Below are 17,716 nucleotides of genomic sequence, written 5' to 3'. Positions count from 1 at the left end.
GGGTGTAGATTGGCTTGAAAGATTCTGGAAAAATCTTTTACAGATATTGCCTTTTAAAATATGAGTTCATGCTGGACGCAGGAGACTCAGGCCTATAATCTTAGCTACATAGGAAGCTGAGAGCCAAGGGTCCAAGTAGGAAACCAACTTAGGCAGGAAAGTCTATGATACTTCACCTCCAATTAACCAGCAAAAGACTAGAAGTAGACCTGTGGCTCAAGCATCAGCTTTGTATGAAAAGGCCAAGTAAGAAACTGTGCCTGAGTTCAAGCCCCAGTACTGGCACAGAAGATGAATAAATGAAAAAAAAAATATATGAGCCCCAAACTCTTGTTCTGTCTCAAGTGGTAGACAGCTTTTGCCTTTAAAGACAAATCCTGAGTTCAACCCCCTGGTCACCCTACCACATAAAAGCACACATAAGTAGGGGTTCTCATGTAAGTACATTGAGAGGAAGTACCATGGTCCTCTGCTGCTAGCCATCTTATAAATGGGAAACAGCTGAGATACATCTAAATACCTGTCTGTGACCTTCCATCTCTCAAATATTGGCAGCTAATCATTGGTTATGTGCTCTACTGAGCATCTACCTTTCTATGGAGTTGGGGCAGAGTCCACTGCCAGGGAAAGCAGTCTAGGGAGCTGGCACACAGTCTTGGACCTTATAAAATACCCACTGGCTTCCCATGGCTTTTTTTAAAAATAAGTTTTTTGTTGTGAAAAATACTGTACAGAGGGGTTACAGTTACCTGAGCAAGGTAATGAGTACATTTCTTATCAAGCATTGTTGCCTCCTCCTTTGTTTTTCCCTACCATCCCTTCCCTCCCACCTCCTCAACTACACTCTGCCCCCCCCACCCCCAACCTCTGCCTAAATTGTAATGTTTGTTTTTCAACATAATTTCTTGTACATCTCATTGTTGCAATGAGTCCACCTGTATCCCTATTTAAACATTTTGTTTTTTCCTTTCCCCTCCCCAAATTATACCAACATCAAATACAGTGAAAACAAGGGTTACACCGTGGGGGAGGTACATACAAAGCAACAAAAAAATCACATGGTACCTTATAAATATGTTAGAAACAATAGCAAGAAAGAAAAAACCACTTGTGTCCCTATCTTGAGGTTCATTTTGCTTAACATCATCTTATCTGACCTTTCCTACTTGTCCCAAAAATCTACTAGTTATTAAAAATAAGGGAAACCATGGGACCTATGTTTCTTTGGGCCTGGCTTACTTCACTTAATATAATTTTTTCCAAGTCTTTCCATTTCCTAACAAATAGGGCAATGTCATTCTTTCTGATGGAGGCATAGAATTCCATTGTGTATATATACCACATTTTCTTGATCCATTCATCTACTGAGGGGGCATATGGGTTGCTTCCATATCTCAGCTATGGTAAATAATGCTGCAATAAAAATAGTTGTGCTGGTAGCTTTAGTATGGTCTTGTTTGTGATCATTTGGGTAGATGCCCAAAAGTGGGATTGCTTGGTCATAGGGGAGCTCTATGGGGAGTCTTTTGAGGAATCTCCATACTACTTTCCAAAGTGGTTGAACAAGTTTACACTCCCACCAACAATGCAGTAGGGTTCCCTTCTGTCTAAATTCCCTCCAGCATCTGTTGTTATTAGAATTCTTGATTATAGCCATTCTAACTGGAGTGAGGTGGAATCTCAACGTTGTTTTGATTTGCATTTCTTTTATGGATAGGGAGGTTGAGCATTTCTTTATGTGTCTATTGGCCATTCTTATTTCCTCTTCAGAGAAGTTTTTCTGTAAGTCTTTAGCTCAGTTATTTATCAGGCAGTTGTTTCTTTGAGTATTTGTTGTTGGGGGATTTAATTTTTTGAGTTCTAAGTATATTTTAGATATGAGACCCTTGTCCACTGTATGGCTAGTGAAGCTCTTCTCCCAATCTGTGAGCTTTCTATTGATCTTGCTAGCTATGTCCTTTTCCATACAGAAGCTCTGCATCTTCATGCAATCCCATTTGTCCAACCTTTCTTTGATTTGTTGTGTTTCTGGGTCTCTATTAAGAAAATTTCCTCCTGTGCCAAGGAGACCTAGGATTTCTCCTATTCCTTCATGTATTCCCGTGGCTTTTTAAGCTAAGCACTTTCCCTTTCCTCTAACATCCAGAATTTGCCTCATAAAGCCTTCAACTTGGTTCTCAAAAGTGGATGCCAGTGACCCAGAAAGCATTTTCTGAACTGCCCCAGTTACCTAGCACTTTGCTTGGCTGGCTATATCTTCACCGTTTACCATCTTCCAATTGTATCGCTGATACATTTCTCACTAAAATGTGTGCACAGAGAAGATACTAACATATGGATGTCCTGATACAGCACTCAAGAATTGTAACAATGAGATGTACAAGACATTATATTGAAAATGAACTTTACAGCTTTGGGGGTAGGGAGGGAGGAGTTGGGGAGGTGGGGAGGGAAGGGATGGTAGGGGAAAAACAAAGGAAGGGGTAACAATGCTTGATAGGAAATGCATTGATTACCCTACTCATGTAACTGTAACCCCTCTGTTCAGTATCTTTACAATAAAAATATACATTAAAAATGAATGGAGATGCAGGCAAAAGAATCCTTTGAATGTGGCGTCTGGACATATCCTCATCAAAAACAAAACAATGGAAATATGGCTTGGCTTAGGGGCACATTTGCCAAGGTCAACTAACTTGCAGAAGGAAAACTTTAGGAGGCTATTGAGGGAAGAAAAGCTTGTCTGGAGGAACTCTGTGATCAATAAAGCAGACATAAGGATAGGGTCCACCAGTGTGGATGCTTCAGCACACAGCTTGGGAGGGAGGGAACGGGAGGTAAGCATGGTATTAATGAGATGTTTTCAAGCTTCAGGAGTAGAAAGAACTTCAGAGTTCAGGGCCCCAGCATCAGAGGGGTAGGCACATAAGACTGTCTGGCCCACCTGCCAGGATTTTGTACAATCACTCTGCATAATGATTCTTGAAAATACAAACATTGCCGGGGCTGACTGACAAGTATTGTTCCAGCAGGGAGAGCTGTCAGGGCAAATCAATCCAATTCTACCACATGCCAGCATGTAGAACAGATATAATTTTGGCTGTTAGGGGATGTCAAAGCGAAGGATGTACCGTCTGTGTATTTTGAAGTGTGGTGTTCCTTTCAGTCTAACAGCTTGAAAGATTTTTTCTTTCTGGGGCTCTCCACCCTTTTCTGTTATCACCAAGAAATTGTGGGAATTTAAATTCAAACAATTCTATTGCTTTATCTGTGGTTAAGTTCAAGTTACATGCAGCCCAATTCAGCCCCTGTAGACACTCTGCTCTTATTCCAAGTGTTAGGATTTGGTATAGGGATGTTAGGTCATTTGCTGCCATTGGCTGTTGTAGAAAGTATCAGAGTAAAGACCTAATTCCCTCCCAGGAAACTAAAGTATCCTTGTTAAGGCTATCCATCACTGAACATGATACATGACTTATCTAGAAGGCTTGTGTCCAATACACTCTTCAGGGGCCCTGAAGGTACACTTGCTCCTTTGTTGGCCCAGTGCTATGCTGAGAATTAAGGTTGAGGCCCTCAGACAAAATTGAAAATCTCACTGCTGTTTCAGAAATTTGGACATCTCCCATCCCACTGTACACTCTGCACCTGTCCTAGGACTCTTCTCCAATCACTTACCTTTCTTCCCTCCTTCTTTTCTTCTCTCCCAACCTCCCTGTCTTCCTTTATTGATTCCTATTGAAATCTCTATACTCCTTATTATTGCTTTTTGTCTACAAATACCCTCAGATCTCACCCCTTCATCACCCATCCTCTGGAGTCACATGACATCTCTAAACTGACCTGTCTGTTCTTCCCTTCCTCTTCTCCAACATCTCCCACATAGACCAGTCTCCACTTACCACCTCCATTTCCTCACTACAGGACTCCACTCACTGCCATCTCAATCTCTGTCCTCCTAACTGTCTTCCATGACACCATCTTGGCCTCTGACATTTCCATTTATATCTTCTCTGTCTTTTACTATTCTTCCTTACAGTCATTATGTGAGAATTAGATTTTGGTGACATACTTTGTTCCCTGTGAGGTCACTCGTTGATCCCAGCTTACCTGGCTCTGGGCAGTACTTCCAATAACAGTAAGTCAGGCCAAGCTATGCACTTCTGATGGTTGAAGAGGAAATATGGATCAGTCACTGGATGGGTCCTGACCTCAGCTCTGTATGACCTTTATGAGAATGTGGGCTACCTCTACTCTCAGATGGGCTTTTCTGATTTCAGCTTTGAAGCAGCCAAAGCAATCTTGCTAATGACATGTTCTTATCACCCCTCTTCTGTGATTTAAGTCTTCATTAACTCTGTAGAATATAGACAGATAGATTATAGATAATAGATGGATAGATGATAGATTGATACATATATATGTGCATAGGTGATAGATAGATAGATAGAAAATTATACTAACAGATTGTGAAGCATGTGTGCTAGAGCAGATTTAAGATGCCATTTAGCCCCAAATCCATCATCTAAAGATAAAGAAGTTGAGGCATAGAACAATGAAGTCATTTGTCTATAAGTTTCTATTTTCAGTGCCAGAACTTGCTTCTACTACTTGATTCAAGGTCCTCCATAGTCCAGTCCCCTTCTCCTACAGTATATTGCCTGATTTTCTTCTCCAGGAAACACTAAAATGCTGGGTTTTCTTCTTCCTCCTTATTCTTTCCCTTTCCCCATCTTAAATACCTCATTTCCCACCATTCTCTCCACTTGTTCAATAACTCACCTATTTTTACATGTTCATGTTGTTATTATTTATTCATAAGATAGTTTTGATTGCCTAATGTGTTTGAGTCCCAGCAGTAGGTTCAGGAAAATTACATCCATTCATCAACCTCCTACCCGAAACCCTCTTGAGTACACCCATAGGCACTTGTTTTTACGCCATTATGACGTTAAGAACTGTGGACTCTAATGCTTTGGCTGAGGATGGTGTTTGTGTCACATGTTCATCTCTTATTGCGCCTTCCATGAGGATTATTCTTAGGAAACTCACTACTTACTATAGGGATATTGTTGAGAACATGGATCACAATGCCAATCCCCCTATATAAAATTCCTTTGATTGATTCCTTTGGAAATGAACTGCTGTGAGGAGGAATTTTACTTACAGAAGTGACCATGCTTTTACTAATGTAGATTACAGTGCTTGCCTTTTGGCCTCACCCACACACAAAAGGAACTTGAAGTCAAATTATGACTTGAATCTAATAACCACCTGGGACTCTAAGATTTGCATATTTTTATATTTACTCAATTGTTTGTCTTACCTTTCTATTGTATTTCACCTGACTTGAGTTGCTATTTCAACTTTTGTTTCCCTTTATTCTTTCTAAAGTACATATAAGCTTTTGTGAATGAAGCAAAGATATCAGTAAATGTATGATAGACACAGGTGTATGTGTCTTTCCAAGCATTTAGGCTTTGAGTTCCTTGAGGACAGTGATCCTTTTCCACTTCTCTATTTTTCTGGGTCCTAGAAAAATGATCATTTTATAGTATGTTTAATAAAGATTTGTCAAACTAAATTTATAAAATAGACCTATGATTCTCTAAGTAGGCAAAGTAAAATTCATATACCTTATTTTTCAGAAAGAGGATGAGAACAGGTAGTGTTGTAGTGAAAATAATTGAACTCTTCCTTTACTAATTGTAGAGTCCTAAATGAGTTATTTAGCTTATCCGATACTTTTCTCCTTTTTTTAATTAGAAAATGGAGATAAGAATGTCCTACCAGATTTCTGTGAAGACTGATGATACTTGTAAATCTCTCCTCACATTCTCTGGCCCATAATAGCGATCAGCAATGCTAGGTACCCTCTTACTTCCTATTTGCTCATTTCTTTGGAATTAATACTTGGGAGAGGATAAGTAAGTGGATTGCTCTATGACCATATGTAAGTCAATTAATTGTGGTGTCATCTGTGAAATAAATGTGGCCATTGACCTCATTCAATGGGATATGAAAATTAATTGATAGTAATGCACATTGGAATTGTTTTTGCTGAAAAGTGCTTCAGGATGACTTGGTATTACTACATTTCCTATTTCATCATTAGTATTATTTATGAATATTTGGTCTTTCCTTGTCTTGGTGTGTTTTATGTCTGTGGTATTAATAGCATTTATTTTCAATTTAGTACCTACTTATATCTTAATAAAAGCATTGATCTATACTAAAATAAATCCTTGTTAAAGCTTTCCCCCCCAAAATGTAGATGAGACTTAAAAAGTATTTCTATTCTTCAGGCAAATTTACTTTTATAAGATGGTGATTATCTAGTTCCATATACTGCCTATAAATTAAGATATTTAGTACATAATTTTTATAAATTATATTTCACATCAAGTTCAGCTATTTCTCAAAGTATTTAACTTTTACATTCTGCCTTTTATACTCATGGTTCATGTTTATTGCCGTTTTCTAATGAAATTCCTCTTTATGATATGTTTAGTTTCTTACAGATAATTAATATGAGTGTCTGAAGCATTTCATTCCACTTCATTAAGTGAAATAATCTGTTTTCACCTTAAGAAGTGGAAATCCTTGCTACATTAGTTCCAGTTAGAGATCTGAGTTTCAAAGTCCAACGAGCCTACCTTTGAGAAGTAGACCTAAATCCTTGCTTGTCACTTGAATCATGGAGAGTTACCATGCTGACCCTCAATTACCAGAGAATGGATTGGAATGATCTCTAAGTTCCCTTCCTGTTTTGCAAGACAGAGTTAACAAGGCAGCCTTGCTTTGGGCACTCTGGGAAAACAGAAGCCTTCTGGGATATATTGTTTTCCATCTTCCTGCTCAAACTTTATAAGACTTAAACTTCAGATTTCTTAGTGTTCTATACTCAATGAATGTTTAGTTGAAGGCCCATGTGCTGGGAAGGCTGTGTCCAATGGAACAAGGTTTTCTATAATATCTTAAGTAGAGAGAATAATATTTATGTATATTTGTTACTAATCACATTTATGTATTTTTGTTACTATTTTAGATTTCAAACTAATGGCTATAGACTGGATTAGTATTTTGTCTATTGTTTGTATGTATTTGATTTTGGGAGTAAATTCAAATCCTGTAACAAGAATTTGATTGAAACAGCTGAATTAGCAAACTTCTTTGTAAACTGCCATAGCTACTTTGTAAATTAGTGACAGTAATGTGACACTTTTACAAAGCCAGAAAATGGCTCTGTTTAAATGCTCATGAGATAGATGGAAAAAAAAAACCCACAAAACATCACAAGCCGGGTGAAGGTGGCTCACGCCTCTAATCCTAGCTACTCAGGAGGCTGAGATCTGAGGATCATGGTTCAAAGCCAGCCCAGGCAAGAAAAGCTGTGAAACTCTTATCTTCAATAAACCACCAGAAATCTGGAAGTGGCACTGTGGTTCAAGTGGTAAAGCACTAGCTTTGAGCTGAAGAGCTGAGGGACAGCGCCCAGGCCCACAGTTCAAGCCCCACGACCGACCAAAAAAAAAAAAAAGCATCACATTTCTTCTCTGGAAAATCTTATGAATGTCGAGACTGTGTGTAGACTGTATGAGCAGTCTGCATGAGCTTGGTAGTATGTTCTCACAGCTCTTATTTATACCTCCTTGTGTGTATGTTTGGGTGTATGCAGATGTATATGTATGTGTGCATGCATGTGTGTATATGTGTTGGGGCATAAATTACAAAGAGAAACTTCCTTCTTTGGTCTGTGTGGGGCTTGAACTGAGGGCCTGATGCTGTCCCACTTTTTTGCTCAAGGCTAGCACTCTACCACTTAGAGCCACAGTTCCACTTCTGTTTCTGTTTTCCTTTTGAGTGGTTAATTGGAGATAAGTATTTCACAGGGACTTTTCTGGCTGGGCTGGCTTTGAACCACAGTCCTTAGAACTCAGCCTCCTGAGTAGCTAGGACTACAGGTGTGAGCCACCAGTGGCTGGCTTAAGGAGAATTTTTTTATATAAAAACTTTAAAAAATACAGTTTTGGCTTTTCCTTTAGATATAGAACTACATTTGTGGTAGAATTCAGAATTTTATTTATTTATTATTTACCTTACACTTATTCATATTGAATTTGATGTGATTTTTACTCAGGTCCCTAAAATGAAGTACAGAGAACAGTCTTCTCTCAGAGAAAGGAAACATGTAAGAATTTTGCACAGTTACATGATTACTTATTTATCATGGAATCTTTACTTTCACCTCACTCAGGATATTTCATATGAAATGACTCAAAATGCTTGTTGGCCTCTTTAAGTCCATGATAGCTGAAGTTCTGGTCCACAATGAGATAAAGAGCTTGTCCACAACGGAAATCAGAGTTTCACTCTTTTTCATTGAGTCTTGTTCCCAGGAAAAGTCAGATAAAGCCATATAAACAGCCAAGTCCAGTACTCCAGTGCCTATGGCTTCTTTGCTTCCCTATTAGAAAACAAAGGATAAAGGGTAGCCCAGTGTCTTTGTAGCTAAGACAAGATTGAGCCTGTCTTTCTCAGTCCATAAGAAGGTAGGTATCATTGGCATGGAGAGGGAAAGTGTAAGACAGGGGTTCCACGGGTGAGAGGAATAACCAAGATGTCGGCCATCAGGGAGCAGACTGGACACAAGCAGAGGGAGATGCTTCAGGGTAGGTAAGGCTTTAGCAAGAAGGAGACGTAGTAATTCAAAGCAGGCATAAGGTACTGATATATTAAAACATAAATAGGGATAGGATTCATTGGAGAGGACTACAAAGAAAAAAACCTGGAAAGCCTTGGGAACTGTAGAATATTAGACAGTAAGCCAAGAATTTCTCAGGGCACTGGAAGGGAGGGCATTAACTGGTGCATATAAGAGCACTATTGGGGAGAAAAAACTATAGGTAAGGAGACAATTCTTATGGGGCTTAAGAAACACAGGAAATGAGGTAGATGAGGATAAATCCTCATGTTTTTGTGGAAACAGAATGGGAAGAATGCTATGGAAGCCTCAGATTACATTTAGTTCCAACTCCTGACTTCTCAGAATTGGGCTACATTATCACATAATCAATAATAGGTCATTGTCAGTGAAGGGATAGTATAATAAATAGTATCTGGTTATTAGTAGTAAATACATTTTTTCAGAAATATTTCTGTAATACTAACTGCACATAAAGCACTGTAAGGCCCTACCAAGAACACGGACACAAATACAAAGTAACTTCCCTTAGTATATAAAAGAAATTTATTTTTAAATAGGATGCACTGGAAAAACAGGACATCCTTCAGATTATCTACATGCCAAAACACAAAAGAGCACATGAATGTAAATAACCCATTTCCTAAAGAAAACATGAATTTTCTCCTTTTAAGATGAACATGGGAAAATCAGTCTCATCAGTTATAATTTTGAAGCTGCTGAAATTAATTGTGGTCTTAAAAATGTATTTCTAAAGGGATTTTTTTCTTCCTCTTGGAATATTAAAAGAAAAAAATAGGTGTAAATCAAATGCAAAAAAAAATGCTTGATGGTCTAGTTAGAGTGTGAAGTAAATCAGAGAGCCATTTAATTCCCAAGGAGCATATGACAACCAAGGAATTAAATATTACATTTAAATAGGGCTTCTAATTCTCTGCAAGAATTACATTTGTGTCTTTATATGGGCACTCTACCTAATGAACACATTTCTCTCCTCTTAAATTTAGGCATTGCTACTGGAGCATAAGAAATTAATATATGCTCTCATATTCATTAATATTGTTGCTCATAAAAGGACCTTTTGATTTTTATCACTCTGAGTTCCCAGAGGCTCACAGAGGCATTCACAGCTCAGAAGCACATGAATTATCAAGGAAAAAAGCCCCCTTAAAGCAAAACTTTAATCACCACTTGAATTTCATATAAACTTGTATGTAAGAAGGAGCTATATAGAGTATCCATCAATATAAAATGGATATCTATATGATGGCATAATCCCTCCACAATGTTTTTAAAAGTGGCAAAAAGAAAAGGATTATGACCATACAACGTGCTTAATACAATCTCAAGGACATTGTAGAGTGAGGGATAAGATAGGGAAGAATAAGTATAGTATGAGTTCACTGATCCGGGTTCAAAATCAAACAAAGTTGAAAATTTTTCTTGCTAGGAATAAAATCTTGGTAGCAAAATTATAAAGAAAAATTTTTAAATTCAAGGTAGTGGCTATTCCTGGAGAGAAGAGAACTTGATACAAACAAACGCAAAAGCTGGTGCCAGTCGCATACAACTATAATCCTAGCTATTCAAGAGACTGAAATCTGAGTATAGTGGTTCAAAGCCAGCCATAGCAGACAAGTCCAAGAGACTCAGACCTCCACTTAACCAGCACAAAGCTAGAAATGGAGGTATAGCTCTATTATTGGCGCTGCAGCCATGAGTGAAAAAGCCAAGTACGAGTAAAAGGAGTCCCAATACAAAAGAGAAAGAATATAGCCACATGATGATGTTTCCAAGGTACTGTAGATGAGACATCTGTAATTCAAAAATTCAAAATAAAAAATCCATCAAAATATGAACTTTCTTTTTAAATATTTTTTTATTGTAAAGATACTGCACAGAGGGCTTACAGTTACATGAGTAGGGTAATGGGTGCATTTCCTTTTGAGCATTGTTGCCCACTCCTTTGTTTTTTCTCAGCCATCCCTTCCCTCTCCACCTCCCAAACTCCTCCCTCCCTCCCACCAAGTTGTAGAGTTTTTGTACATCTCATGGTTACAATGGGTCAGCCTGGATCCTTGTTTCAGCATTTTGTTATTTCCCTTCCCCTCCCCAAATTAGAAAAATGTATATACAAGATGCAGGGTATTAGAATCAAATACAGTGAAAACAGGGATTATACCAATAGGGAAGAACATATGAAAGAAGCAAAAGAAATCACATAGTACATTATAAGTACATTAAAAACAACAGCAACAAAGATAAACACTCTTGTGTCTCTATCTTGGGGTTCATTTCACTTAGCACCATCTTATATGGTCATATGTACATAGCTTTTGACCTTTTCTACTTGTCTGGTAAGGTTATCCTAGACCTATACTAGTTATCGCAAATAAGGGAAACCATGGGGCCTATGTTTCTTTGAGTCTGGCTTACTTCACTTTTTATAATTTTTTCCAAGTCTTTCCATTTCCTAACAAATGGGGCAGTGTCAATCTTCCTAATGGAGGCATAGAATTCCATTGTGTATGTGTGTGTGTGTGTGTGTGTGTGTGTGTGTGTGTGTATAATCTCACATTTTCTGGATCCATCATATACTGAGGGGCATCTGGGTTGGTTCCATACCTTAGCTATGGTGAATAATGCTTCAATAAACATAGTTGTGCTGGTAGCTTTAGTATGCCCTTGTTTGTGATTGTTTGGGTAAATGCCCAGAAGTGGGATTGCTGGGTCATAGGGGAGCTCTAGGTGGAGTCTTCTGAGGAACCTCCATACTGCTTTCCAGAGTGGTTGAACAAGTTAACACTCCCACCAACAGTACAGTAGCATTCCCTTTTGGCCATATCTGATTTTAGCCATTCGAACTGGAGTGAAGTGGAATTTCAATGTTGTTTTGATCTGCATTTCTTTTATGGCCAGAGAAGTTGGGCATTTCTTTGTGTCTATTTCCTCTTCAGAGCAGTCTCTAAGTCTTAAGCCCATTTATTGATCGGGCGGTTGTTACTTTGAGAATTTGTTGTTGGGGGAGTTAATTTTTTGAGTTCGAAGTATATTTTAGATATGAGACCCTTGTCTATTGTATGGCTAGTGAAGATCTCCCAATCTATGGGCTTTCTATTGATCTTGCTTACTATGTCCTTTGCCATGCAGAAGCTCTGCAGTTTCATGCAATCCCATTTGTCCAACCTTTTTTTGATTTGTTGTGTTTCTGGGTCTCTATTAAGAAAGTTTCAGCTTGTGCCAAGGAGCCCTAGAGATAAACTTTCTTTTTTGAAACATCAACAAGATGTCACAAATATAAGTTCCCACCCAGACATCATATAGCTGATTAAAGTCAAAATGCAGGTACACTGAAAGTATTACATAAAATAACCTTAGGCTATGCGTATTAAAATGTACAAAATACATATAAATTTTGTGCTCAGAATAAGATCACATCCTAAGGTATCTCATTATAAATTTGCAAATTTTCCAGTTTAAAAAAAATCTGGAATTCCCAGACATTTCTAGCCCCAAGCATTTTGGATAAGGTACACTCAAGCTTTATTGGTACTGTTTTCTAAGTGAAATGGTAAGGTCAGAGGGACTCATTTTATTATCATGTAAAGTGTGCTTTATATTTTCTTTTATATTTTTTGTAACTCAGCTCATAATCAAGAAACTTAAAGATTATCAAAATATACCACAATATGAATCTCTGCATTGCACTTAGCTCCTAACATGTGAAGTAAGGGGGTACAGAAGATCTATACAGTTCATTCTGAACCTTGGGAGCTTTCAGTTGTGGAACAGGTACATAGCTAAGAAAAAACTCTGTTGTAACATGGGGTCATTACAGTGTTGGAATGCCCTGAGAGGGACTAAGGACTTGAACTTGAGAGTGAACTAAGCAAAGAGACATTTCTATTTTTTACTCTTTTGCTTGTCTTCATCAACTCATTATACCAAACATCAGCTTCATTATACCAAACATATTTTATAACTGAAAAGAGACCTCATGTATAGAAGAAAAGACATGGACTCTGAATTCAGGTAGATTTGGATTTGAACCCTAGCTCTTCCATGCTCAGACACAAATTTTTGAAATAACTACAGACTGCTTTCCCATTTCGTAAGTGCGAAGAGAAAGGAAGGTTTTCAAGAATGAGATATTGTTGGCCTCACAGTTCATTCTCTAGAGGGCATCACGGCCTCATTTAAATACAGCCATCTTTAGTTTTCTATAGGTATTAATTCCAGGACAGCCCCTCTGATACCAAATCAAAGGATGTTCAAGTCCCTAATATAAAATAGCATATCATTTGTATATAGCCTGTGCACAGCCTTTAAAACTCTTTAAATTATCTCTAGAATATTTAAAGTGCCTAAATTAATGCAAATGTTATATAGATAATAGCCATATTATAGTGTTTAAGAAATGATGACAAGAAAAAGTCTGCACATGCTCACTAATGTGAGATTGTTTTTCCCTGAATATTTTCTACATTAAGTTGGCTTATTCCACACATAAGGAACAGGTAGACATTGAGGGCCAGCTTTACTACCATTCAGGGACAAGAATTCAACAAAAAATAGTGACTGCAATAGAGAAAAACAGTCCCTCTGAAAGATTTGACACTGAATGGTGAAGCACTGTGTCCCACAGCCTCCTTTTGGCTTCTTTATTAGATCTGACACTCTGGGTACTGCCTTTCTGCCGTCATTGGAGATATCTCCTACCTTATTTTTTAAGAGGACAAATGACTGATTTTGGTCAGTTTTATTCTATGTTATGGGAGAAGATAGTCCCTCTTCACTGGATTCATTTATTCTTGCCTGTTCTTGGCTTTGGAGAGCTAAGATAGGAAAGAGGCTAAGGTAATTCTTATCTAAAAAGAAACCTTCACTGAGGCTCATCGTCTAGCTTAGGTCACTAAAAGCCTAAAACCACAGTGAAACTACAGCTCCAATTACCAACCAAGGTTCCCTCATTTTCCTCTGAACCTATATATGTATTAGGATCAGAGATACTTTTCCCATTACAAATATATGCAAAGTATATTGACTTATAAGAAGCTGACACTAATGTTAATTCCTTCCTCATTTCTTCCCTCTGCTTGTCTATGAAGTTCATAAATGCTATTTTTCAGCCTACTCATGGGTCTTGGCCTTAGGTTTATCAAAAGCAACAACTAAAACCTCATGAAACCTCCAGGTAGCCCTTTGGGATAGGCTGTAGGGACAGACAATGTTCTTCTTTAGTTCACTCTATAAAGGAGAAACTCTTGTGCCTGAAAGCTCAAGGTATAGCCTGTTGATCTCTCACCTTCATTTATTTCTTTTGTGCAGTACTGGAGCTTGAACACAGGACCTGGGTGCTGTTCTTTAGCTTTTTTGCTTAACGCTAATGCTCTACTATTTGAGCCACAGTCATACTTCTGGCTTTTTGGTGGTTATTTGGAGATAAGAATCTCATGGACTGACTTTGAACCTTGATCCTCCAGATCTCAGCCTCCTGAGTAGCTACAATTATAGGCTTAATCAACAAGCACTCAGCCCTTCCCATATTTTGAATTCACCTCCGCATGCTTCAATTCCAATTTTTATTCTGTCTTTGTTTTGCAGTTGTTCAGCACATCAAGAGACATAACATTGTTCTGAAAAGGGAGCTAGGCGAAGGAGCCTTTGGAAAAGTTTTCCTAGCTGAATGCTATAACCTCTGTCCCGAGCAGGATAAGATCTTGGTGGCAGTGAAGGTAAGAGAACATTTGAGAATGTCTCCTGATCCGTGGCCACATTCATGTGTGGAAGTTCCACTTTCTTTTGTGGTATCTTAGTGTCCAATTCAGGAGTAAAATATATTGCTATGGCGATGTGTTTAATTCCTGCACATTTACCTTAATGTACAGTCCAAAGGATACTGGAAGCACATTTCACTGTCAGAGGTACTCAGGAACAGCCAGCCAGTCCAAATGATGGAGTTAACTCTGCACTACTTTTCTAACAAAGAGGGGCAAACCATTCCACAGTGAAATCTTGGAGAGTCAAACATGTTTTCTTAGATTGCTTGGGGTTTGTGATACTACCACCTGGGGCTTGTTGTCCAATAGACTCTAGAAGGTAGACATGTTGACTTTGTGTTCCTCTTAGTCTCCATTACACTGAGTATTAGGCCTTATCTGTCCCTCTCAAATGTTTCTAGAGATATAAGATTTTATATATATATATATATATATATATATGTACATATATAGACATATATCACAGGTAGGATTTCTTGAAAGGGTAGATATCATTTTCTGTGGATTCTACCACTCTAGCAGACATAAGGTTCCTCCTACATGTTCCCATGAATTCAAAAAGGAGAGCTGTTTTTCTTTAAGATAAACAATAACACTGAAAGAAAGAAAATTGTCATTTTCTAACATACAAGGTTTAGCAAAGCTTTCTAACACAAAAGGTTTAACAAAACCAGCACAAAGGACTTTGCAATATATGTTAAGCACTTAAAAAAAGAAGATTATAAAATGAAATAGGTAATGAAATAAATAGTGGCAAGACTATCCAAGAAAGTTTAATTTTTTGGCTTTATATGCGATTTTTTTTCATTGTATTTTATGCCTGTCAAAAAGGTACCATTCATGAATGATATTTCTTTAAAACTCAGATGCATGTTCCACTCTTGGTGTACTTAGCACTAAGTTAACTAAGTATTTACATATGAACAACCAAGAAAAGAGATAAAATTACTTTTGTACTTACCCTTGCAAGTTTAACAGTTTCATGGAAGTTCATCCAAGTAGGAATAAAACTATATGTTTTCTTTCTTTGTCACTTGAAAGAAACTAACTCAAATGGTAGAGAAGGTACTTATGAGCTACATTTTTTTGAAAAATAAAGCCTAGACTTTTCTAGAGATGATAAATCACATGAATACCCTGCCATCACTATGGAGAAATAGATGGGAGATGGAGAAAAGAGAAGGAGAAGAACAAAGGAGATCTTTGCAAGTGATGAGGTCAAAGTGAAACTCCCACACTGATGCTGGAGATGTTCAGTTTCCGCTATTGCCATTGTTTCTTCTTTTATTTACTGGAAATGTTTGATTATCGTTATTTTTTCAGTACACAATATTCAAAACAATTAGCAGTGTTATATTTACAATCTTTGCTTTCTTCATCTGTTCTTTTATATCACATTTTGATCAATGAGATCAAAGCGGTTTTATGTATACAAATTGATAGACTCTAATCCAGGTCTAGCATGTATTGTAGACATAGAAAATAATGACCCTGGCTTCCTAGTTTAGAGGTCAGCCCGGAAGCAAAAATCAAGCTTTCGGACTCTCAATTCACTTCATCATGGCCCAAGTATGACTCATTAAGTGTTAGAAATTCCTGGAAGACTAGAGAATTCTAGATTACAGTGTGAGAGTAGCCGAGACACCTCAGATAGGTATAGAGAATGGTCCAACGAGTTTCTCTGTGAGTTTAGACTTTCATCTTAGGGCTATTCCTCATTCTTTACCTATTTCTCTGTATTTCTGGAAATTCTCTTAAGGAGAAGATGTTGCCAACTAAATCTAAGGCATCTTCAATCTTTATGTTCAATTTCCATCTGACAAAAATGCTAAAACAGACCTGCTGAGCTTATGTTACTAACAATGAAGGGTGACAACATTTATCTCCTGGTTTCTGAGCCGGTCTTTAAAAACAAGAGTTGATAGACTCCACTGGCTCATAATATAATCTTAGCTGATTTTAAGTCTGAGATCTGAGGATCACGGTTAGGCAGCTTAGGCAGGAAAGTACATCAGATTCTTGTCTCCAATTAACCAACAAAAAGCTGAAAGTGAATGTGTGACTCAAGTGACGGTGTGCCAGCCTTGAGTGAAAAAGCAGAGGGACAATTCATAGGTTCTGAGTTCAAGCTCAAGCCCTAGAACCAGCATACACACACACTCACACACACACACACACACACACACACACACACACACACACACACGAAGTTGCCATTCTTCCTACTTGCTCCCTCCTACTTGTTCTTCTGTTTAGTTCTATCTCCCAATCATAATTGTCATGGAGATTCTCTTATTTTAAATCCCAACTGCAGTTGTAATCCTACATTTAACCATACCCAATGCCTAGTTTTTATATCCATCCTAGCTTTGCCAAATAAGATTTTATAAATTAGTGGTCAATGGTAAGTGTTTTTAAACAATAATGCTGCAGAAAGAAGGAAAAAGAAGGAAGGAAGGAAGGAAGGAAGGAAGGAAGGAAGGAAGGAAGGAAGGAAGGAAGGAAGGAAGGAAGGAAGGAAGGGAGGGAGGGAGGAAGGGAGGGAGGGAGGGAGGGAGGGAGGGAGGGAGGGAGGGAGGGAGGGAGGGAGGGAGGGAAGGGAAGGGAAGGGAAGGAAGGGAAGAGGGAAGGAAGGAAGGAGGGAAGGAAAGAAGAAAGGAGGGAAGGAATGAAGGAAGGAAAGAAGGAAGGAAATAAAGCATTAGATTCTTAATCAAATCTTGACATCCTTTTTTAGTCGCCTTGAAATTCAAGTGAAAATGTTATCCTGGATAGACTAGACAAAGAGTCTGCAAAGTGAAAATTCACACTAACTGCATGGCTACAAATCCAAGAATTCTCATCCTGTTGACCTTGAGTATGAATGTTTATTGAAATCAGAGATTTTGCTGATGGTAACTAGAATAACTCAAGCTTCCCAGAAGATACCCATTTTAGAAGATAGCCTCTGTAATTCAGAGGTTCTGAGTTCATCCACACTCATGATAATTTGAATATTCCATGAGGTCCAGGGTGAAATGGACCAGACACACACATGGATCTTTCACAGAACTCCCTCTCTCCAGTCCAATATGTTCATTTTCAAGGCTCTGTGCCAGTTGAAAGTTTTTTTTAAAGATTAAAGGACCTTGGGAGGAAAATGTCTGTAGTTCAGCCCTGACCGCAATAAACACACATATTTAAGGAATGAAAAAACTGAACACCGCTTTCAGGACTGCTCAGCCTCTCACCA

The 17,716-nt window shown here is 38.1% G+C and overlaps 1 protein-coding gene across 3 annotated transcripts in view; it reads left to right on the top strand.

Moving 5' to 3' along the window:
* Nucleotides 1-17,716, top strand: part of Ntrk2 (neurotrophic receptor tyrosine kinase 2) — a 371,115-nt gene that overhangs the window by 260,911 nt on the left and 92,488 nt on the right. For all 3 annotated transcript variants that reach the window (XM_042696232.1, XM_042696230.1, XM_042696231.1), the window contains one exon: nucleotides 14,309-14,439. In XM_042696232.1, the coding sequence (XP_042552166.1) occupies nucleotides 14,309-14,439 (131 nt within the window). The remainder of the gene's footprint in view (nucleotides 1-14,308; nucleotides 14,440-17,716) is intronic.

The sequence above is a fragment of the Dipodomys spectabilis genome, unplaced genomic scaffold (assembly GCF_019054845.1).
Source record: "Dipodomys spectabilis isolate Male_0828 unplaced genomic scaffold, ASM1905484v1 ptg000204l, whole genome shotgun sequence".
Classification (NCBI taxonomy): Eukaryota; Metazoa; Chordata; class Mammalia; order Rodentia; family Heteromyidae; genus Dipodomys; species Dipodomys spectabilis.
The sequence above is the reverse complement of the archived record's forward strand: the minus strand, read 5'-3'. Positions and strand labels throughout refer to the sequence as shown.